General features: G+C 46.3%; 1 protein-coding gene across 5 annotated transcripts in view; it reads right to left on the bottom strand.

The window, feature by feature from the left end:
* The window catches only part of ern2 (endoplasmic reticulum to nucleus signaling 2), a 46,304-nt gene that overhangs the window by 28,562 nt on the left and 10,242 nt on the right, over window positions 1-7,500 (bottom strand). For all 5 annotated transcript variants that reach the window (XM_045712359.1, XM_045712335.1, XM_045712341.1 and 2 more), the window contains exons 6-7: window positions 7,226-7,348; window positions 1-32 (exon numbers count right to left, since the gene is read on the bottom strand). The exon at window positions 1-32 is cut by the window's left edge and continues 70 nt beyond it. In XM_045712359.1, coding sequence (XP_045568315.1) covers window positions 1-32; window positions 7,226-7,348 — 155 coding nt within the window. The remainder of the gene's footprint in view (window positions 33-7,225; window positions 7,349-7,500) is intronic.

Here is a 7,500-nt window from a genome sequence, read left to right as displayed (position 1 = left end):
TGTCTTCGTATCATACATCGTTATCATGTACTCTGGAATAGAAAAGAGTAGAGTACCGTAAAGTAGAGTAGAGCTGAGGACAGTAGAACTGAGTAGAGTAGAGTAGAACTGAGTAAAGTAGAACTGAGTAGAACTAGTAGAATAGAGTAGAACTGAGTAGAGTAGAACTGAGTAGAGTAGAGTAGAACTGAGTAAAGTGGAACTGAGTAGAACTAGTAGAATAGAGTAGAACTGAGTAGAGTAGAACTGAGTAGAGTAGAGTAGAGTAGAACTGAGTAAAGTAGAACTGAGTAGAACTAGTAGAATAGAGTAGAACTGAGTAGAGTAGAACTGAGTAGAGTAGAGTAGAACTGAGTAAAGTAGAACTGAGTAGAACTAGTAGAATAGAGTAGAACTGAGTAGAGTAGAACTGAGTAGAATAGAGTAGAGTAGAACTGAGTAGAGTAGAACTGAGTAGAGTAGAACTGAGTAGAACTAGTAGAATAGAGTAGAACTGAGTAGAGTAGAACTGAGTAGAGTAGAGTAGAACTGAGTAAAGTAGAACTGAGTAGAACTAGTAGAATAGAGTAGAACTGAGTAGAGTAGAACTGAGTAGAATAGAGTAGAGTAGAACTGAGTAGAGTAGAACTGAGTAGAGTAGAGTAGAGTAGAACTTAGTAGAGTAGAAGAGAGTAGAACTAGTAGAATAGAGTAGACTAAAACAGAGTAGAGTAGAACTGAGTAAAGTAGGACTGAGTAGGGTAGAGTAGAACTGAGTAGAGTAGAACTGAGAAGAATAGAGTAGAACTGAGTAGAATAGAACAGAGTAGAGTAGGACTGAGTAGAGTAGAACTGAGTAGAGTAGAACTGAGTAGAGTAGAACTGAGTAGAGTAGAACTGAGTAGAACTAGTAGAATAGAGTAGAACTGAGTAGAGGAGAACTGAGTAGAATAGAGTAGAGTAGAACTGAGTAGAGTAGAACTGAGTAGAATAGAGTAGAGTAGAACTTAGTAGAGTAGAAGAGAGTAGAACTAGTAGAATAGAGTAGACTAAAACAGAGTAGAGTATAACTGAGTAAAGTAGAACTGAGTAGGGTAGAGTAGAACTGAGTACAGTAGAACTGAGAAGAATAGAGTAGAACTGAGTAGAATAGAACAGAGTAGAGTAGGACTGAGTAGAGTAGAACTGAGTAGAGTAGAACAGAGTAGAGTAGAACAGAGTAGAGTAGAACTGAGTAGAGTAGAACTGAGTAGAGTAGAACAGAGTAGAGTAGAACAGAGTAGAGTAGAACTGTGTAGAGTAGAGGAGAACTGAGTAGAATAGAGTAGAGTAGAACTGAGTAGAGTAGAACTGAGTAGAATAGAGTAGAGTAGAACTTAGTAGAGTAGAAGAGAGTAGAACTAGTAGAATAGAGTAGACTAAAACAGAGTAGAGTATAACTGAGTAAAGTAGAACTGAGTAGGGTAGAGTAGAACTGAGTACAGTAGAACTGAGAAGAATAGAGTAGAACTGAGTAGAATAGAACAGAGTAGAGTAGGACTGAGTAGAGTAGAACTGAGTAGAGTAGAACAGAGTAGAGTAGAACAGAGTAGAGTAGAACTGAGTAGAGTAGAACTGAGTAGAGTAGAACAGAGTAGAGTAGAACTGAGTAGTGTAGAACTGTGTAGAGTAGAGGAGAACTGAGTAGGGTAGAGTTGAACTGAGTAGAGTAGAACTGGGTAGGGTAGAGTAGAACTGAGTAGAGGAAAACTGAGTAGAGAAGAGTAGAACTGAGTAAAGTAGAACTGAGTAGGGTAGAGTAGAACTGAGTAGGGTAGAGTAGAACTGAGTAGAGAAGAGTAGAACTGAGTAAAGTAGAACTGAGTAGAGTAGAGTAGAACTGAGTAGAGTAGAACTGAGTAGGGTAGAGTGAGACTGAGTAGGGTAGAACTGAGTAGGGTAGAACTGAGTAGGGTAGAACTGAGTAGAGTAGAACTGAGTAGGGTAGAGTAGAACTGATTAGAGGAGAACTGAGTAGAGGAGAACTGAGTAGAGGAGAACTGAGTAGAGGAGACCTGAGTAGAGTAGAACTGAGTAGAGGAGAAATGAGTAGAGGAGAACTGAGTAGGGTAGAGTAGAACAGAGTAGAGTAGAACTGAGTAGAGTAGAACACAGTAGAGTAGAACTGAGTAGAGTAGAACTGAGTAGAGTAGAACTGAGTAGAACTGAGTAGAGTAGAACTGAGTAGAGTAGAACAGAGTAGAACTGAGTAGAGTAGAACTGAGTAGAGGAGAACTGAGTAGAGGAGAACTGAGTAGGGGAGAACTGAGTAGAACTGAGTAGAGGAGAACTGAGTAGAGGAGAACTGAGTAGAACTGAGTAGAGGAGAACTGAGTAGAACTGAGTAGAGTAGAACTGAGTAGAGGAGAACTGAGTAGGGTAGAGAAGAACTGAGTAGGGTAGAACTGAGTAGAGTAGAACAGAGTAGAGTAGAACTGAGTAGAGTAGAACTGAGTAGAGTAGAACTGAGTAGAACTGAGTAGAACTGAGTAGAGTAGAACAGAGTAGAGTAGAACTGAGTAGCGTAGAGTAGAACTGAGTAGAGGAGAACAGAGTAGAGGAAACTGAGTAGAGGAGAACTGAGTAGAACTGAGTAGAACTGAGTAGAGTAGAACAGAGTAGAGTAGAACTGAGTAGAGTAGAACTGAGTAGGGTAGAGAAGAACTGAGTAGGGTAGAACTGAGTAGGGTAGAGTAGAACTGAGTAGAGTAGAACTGAGTAGGGTAGAGTAGAACAGAGTAGAGGAAAATGAGTAGAGTAGAACTGAGTAGGGTAGAGAAGAACTGAGTAGGGTAGAACTGAGTAGGGTAGAACTGAGTAGAGAAGAGTAGAACTGAGTAGAGTAGAACTGAGTAGGGTAGAACTGAGTAGGGTAGAGTGGAACTGAGTAGAGGAAAACTGAGTAGAGGAGAACTGAGTAGGGTAGAGAAGAACTGAGTAGGGTAGAACTGAGTAGAGTAGAGTAGAACTGAGTAGAGTAGAACTGAGTAGGGTAGAACTGAGTAGAGTAGAACTGAGTAGGGTAGACCTGACTAGAGTAGAACTGAGTAGAGTAGAGTAGAACTGAGTAGAGTAGAGCTGAGTAGGGTAGAACTGAGTAGAGTAGAACTGAGTAGGGTAGAACTGAGTAGAGTAGAACTGAGTAGAGAAGAGTAGAACTGAGTAGAGTAGAACTGAGTAGGGTAGAGTGGAACTGAGTAGAGTAGAACTGAGTAGAGAAGAGTAGAACTGAGTAGAGTAGAACTGAGTAGGGTAGAGTGGAACTGAGTAGAGGAAAACTGAGTAGAGGAGAACTGAGTAGGGTAGAACTGAGTAGAGTAGAGTAGAACTGAGTAGAGTAGAATTGAGTAGGGTAGAGTAGAACTGAGTAGGGTAGAACTGAGTAGAGTAGAACTGAGTAGGGTAGAACTGAGTAGAGGAGAACTGAGTAGGGTAGAACTGAGTAGAACTGAGTAGAGTAGAACTGAGTAGAGTAGTACTGAGTAGAGTAGAACTGAGTAGAGGACAACTGAGTAGGGTAGAACTGAGTAGAGTAGAACTGAGTAGGGTAGAGTAGAACTGAGTAGAGGAGAACTGAGTAGGGTAGAACTGAGTAGGGTAGAACTGAGTAGAGCAGAACTGAGTAGGGCAGAACTGAGTAGGGCAGAACTGAGTAGAGCAGAACTGAGTAGAGTAGAACTGAGTAGAGTAGAACTGAGTAGAGCAGAACTGAGTAGAGCAGAACTGAGTAGAACAATTGACGTGGTGTGTTGGGGACTGATGGAGTCAGAATACAGTAGTACTGACTAGTTACCTGTACGCCCTGTTACCTGTACACCCTGTTACCTGTACGTCCTGTAACCTGTACGTCCTGTAACCTGTACGTCCTGTTACCTGTACGTCCTGTCGCCTGTACATCCTGTACGTCCCGTCACCTGTACGTCCCGTCACCTGTACGTCCTGTACGTCCCGTCACCTGTACGTCCCGTCACCTGTACGTCCCGTCACCTGTACGTCCCGTTACCTGTACGTTCTGTTACCTGTACGTCCTGTTACCTGTACATCCTGTTACCTGTACGTCCTGTTACCTGTACGTCCTGTTACCTGTACGTCCTGTCACCTGTACGCCCTGTCACCTGTACGTCCTGTCACCTGTACGTCCTGTCACCTGTACGTCCTGTCACCTGTACGTTCTGTTACCTGTACGCCCTGTTACCTGTACGCCCTGTTACCTGTACGTCCTGTACGCCCTGTTACCTGTACGCCCTGTTACCTGTACGCCCTGTTACCTGTACGTCCTGTTACCTGTACGTCCTGTTACCTGTACGTCCTGTTACCTGTCCGTCCTGTACGCCCTGTTACCTGTACGTCCTGTTACCTGTACGTCCTGTACGTCCTGTTACCTGTACACCCTGTTACCTGTAAGTCCTGTTACCTGTACGTCCTGTCACCTGTACGTCCTGTCGCCTGTACGTCCTGTCGCCTGTACGTCCTGTCACCTGTACGTCCTGTTACCTGTACGTCCTGTTACCTGTACGTCCTGTTACCTGTACGTCCTGTTACCTGTACGTCCTGTTACCTGTACATCCTGTATGTCCTGTTACCTGTACGCCCTGTTATCTGTACGTCCTGTCGCCTGTACGTCCTGTCGCCTGTACGTGCTGTCGCCTGTACGTCCTGTCGCCTGTACGTCCTGTCGCCTGTACGTCCTGTTAGCTGTACGTCCTGTTACCTGTACGCCCTGTCACCTGTACGTCCTGTTACCTGTACGTCCTGTTACCTGTACGTCCTGTTACCTGTACGTCCTGTTACCTGTACGTCCTGTTACCTGTACGTCCTGTTACCTGTACATCCTGTTACCTGTACATCCTGTACGCCCTGTTACCTGTACGTCCTGTACATCCTGTTACCTGTACGTCCTGTCACCTGTACGTCCTGTACATCCTGTTACCTGTATGTCCTGTTACCTGTACGTCCTGTTACCTGTACGTCCTGTACGTCCTGTTACCTGTACGTGCTGTTACCTGTACGTCCTGTACGTCCTGTTACCTGTACGTCCTGTACGTGCTGTTACCTGTACGTCCTGTCACCTGTACGTCCTGTCACCTGTACGTCCTGTCACCTGTACGTCCTGTTACCTGTACGCCCTGTACGTCCTGTTACCTGTCCGTCCTGTACGCCCTGTTACCTGTACGTCCTGTTACGTGTACGCCCTGTTACCTGTACGCCCTGTTACCTGTACATCCTGTACGTCCTGTTAGCTGTACGCCCTGTTACCTGTACATCCTGTACGTCCTGTTACCTGTACGTCCTGTTACCTGTACGTCCTGTTACCTGTACGTCCTGTTACCTGTACGTCCTGTACGTCCTGTTACCTGTACATCCTGTACGTCCTGTTACCTGTACGTCCTGTACGTCCTGTTACCTGTACGTCCTGTTACCTGTACATCCTGTACGTGCTGTTACCTGTACGTGCTGTTACCTGTACGCCCTGTTACCTGTACGTCCTGTTACCTGTACGTCCTGTTACCTGAACGTCCTGTTACCTGTACGTCCCGTCACCTGTACGTCCCGTCACCTGTACGTCCTGTACGTCCCGTCACCTGTACGTCCCGTCACCTGTACGTCCTGTTACCTGTACGTTCTGTTACCTGTACGTCCTGTTACCTGTACGTTCTGTTACCTGTACGTTCTGTTACCTGTACGTCCTGTCACCTGTACGCCCTGTCACCTGTACGTCCTGTCACCTGTACGTCCTGTCACCTGTACGTCCTGTTACCTGTACGCCCTGTTACCTGTACGCCCTGTTACCTGTACGTCCTGTACGCCCTGTTACCTGTACGCCCTGTTACCTGTACGCCCTGTTACCTGTACGTCCTGTTACCTGTACGTCCTGTTACCTGTACGTCCTGTTACCTGTCCGTCCTGTACGCCCTGTTACCTGTACGTCCTGTTACCTGTACGTCCTGTACGTCCTGTTACCTGTACACCCTGTTACCTGTAAGTCCTGTTACCTGTACGTCCTGTCACCTGTACGTCCTGTCGCCTGTACGTCCTGTCGCCTGTATGTCCTGTCGCCTGTACGTCCTGTCACCTGTACGTCCTGTCACCTGTACGTCCTGTTACCTGTACGTCCTGTTACCTGTACGTCCTGTTACCTGTACGTCCTGTTACCTGTACGTCCTGTTACCTGTACGTCCTGTTACCTGTACATCCTGTACGCCCTGTTACCTGTACGTCCTGTACATCCTGTTACCTGTACGTCCTGTCACCTGTACGTCCTGTACATCCTGTTACCTGTATGTCCTGTTACCTGTACGTCCTGTTACCTGTACGTCCTGTACGTCCTGTTACCTGTACGTGCTGTTACCTGTACGTCCTGTACGTCCTGTTACCTGTACGTCCTGTACGTGCTGTTACCTGTACGTGCTGTTACCTGTACGTCCTGTCACCTGTACGTCCTGTCACCTGTACGTCCTGTCACCTGTACGCCCTGTTACCTGTACGTCCTGTTACCTGTACGCCCTGTTACCTGTACGCCCTGTTACCTGTACGCCCTGTTACCTGTACATCCTGTACGTCCTGTTAGCTGTACGCCCTGTTACCTGTACATCCTGTACGTCCTGTTACCTGTACGTCCTGTTACCTGTACGTCCTGTTACCTGTACGTCCTGTACGTCCTGTTACCTGTACATCCTGTACGTCTTGTTACCTGTACATCCTGTACGTCCTGTTACCTGTACGTCCTGTTACCTGTACATCCTGTACGTGCTGTTATCTGTACGTGCTGTTACCTGTACGTCCTGTTACCTGTACGTGCTGTTACCTGTACGTCCTGTTACCTGTACGTCCTGTTACCTGTACGTCCTGTTACCTGTACGTGCTGTTACCTGTACGTCCTGTTACCTGTACGTCCTGTTACCTGTACATCCTGTACGTCCTGTCACCTGTACGTCCTGTTACCTGTACGTCCTGTTACCTGTACGTCCTGTTACCTGTACGTCCTGTTACCTGTACATCCTGTACGTCCTGTCACCTGTACGTCCTGTTACCTGTACGTCCTGTTTCCTGTACGTCCTGTTACCTGTACGTCCTGTTACCTGTACGTCCTGTTACCTATACGTGCTGTTACCTGTACGTCCTGTTACCTGTATGTCCTGTTACCTGTACGTGCTGTTACCTGTACGTCCTGTTACCTGTACGTGCTGTTACCTGTACGTGCTGTTACCTGTACGTCCTATGTATAGCAGCGGTGCATTGGGGCAGATGGAGTCAGATGATGATGTGGACAGGCTGGTCTGTTTCTCTCCTGTCTGGGGATCAACCACAAACCACACATCCTGCTTCTTACCTATACAGGTACGGGAAACAAACAGAAGAAAACAAACAAACAAACAAACAAACAAACAAACAAACACACACACACACACATTACTGATGTCCTGACAACACATTACTGATGTCCTGACAACACATTACTGATGTCCTGACAACACATTACTG

The sequence above is a fragment of the Salmo salar genome, chromosome ssa02 (assembly GCF_905237065.1).
Source record: "Salmo salar chromosome ssa02, Ssal_v3.1, whole genome shotgun sequence".
Taxonomy (NCBI): Eukaryota; Metazoa; Chordata; class Actinopteri; order Salmoniformes; family Salmonidae; genus Salmo; species Salmo salar.
The sequence above is the reverse complement of the archived record's forward strand: the minus strand, read 5'-3'. Positions and strand labels throughout refer to the sequence as shown.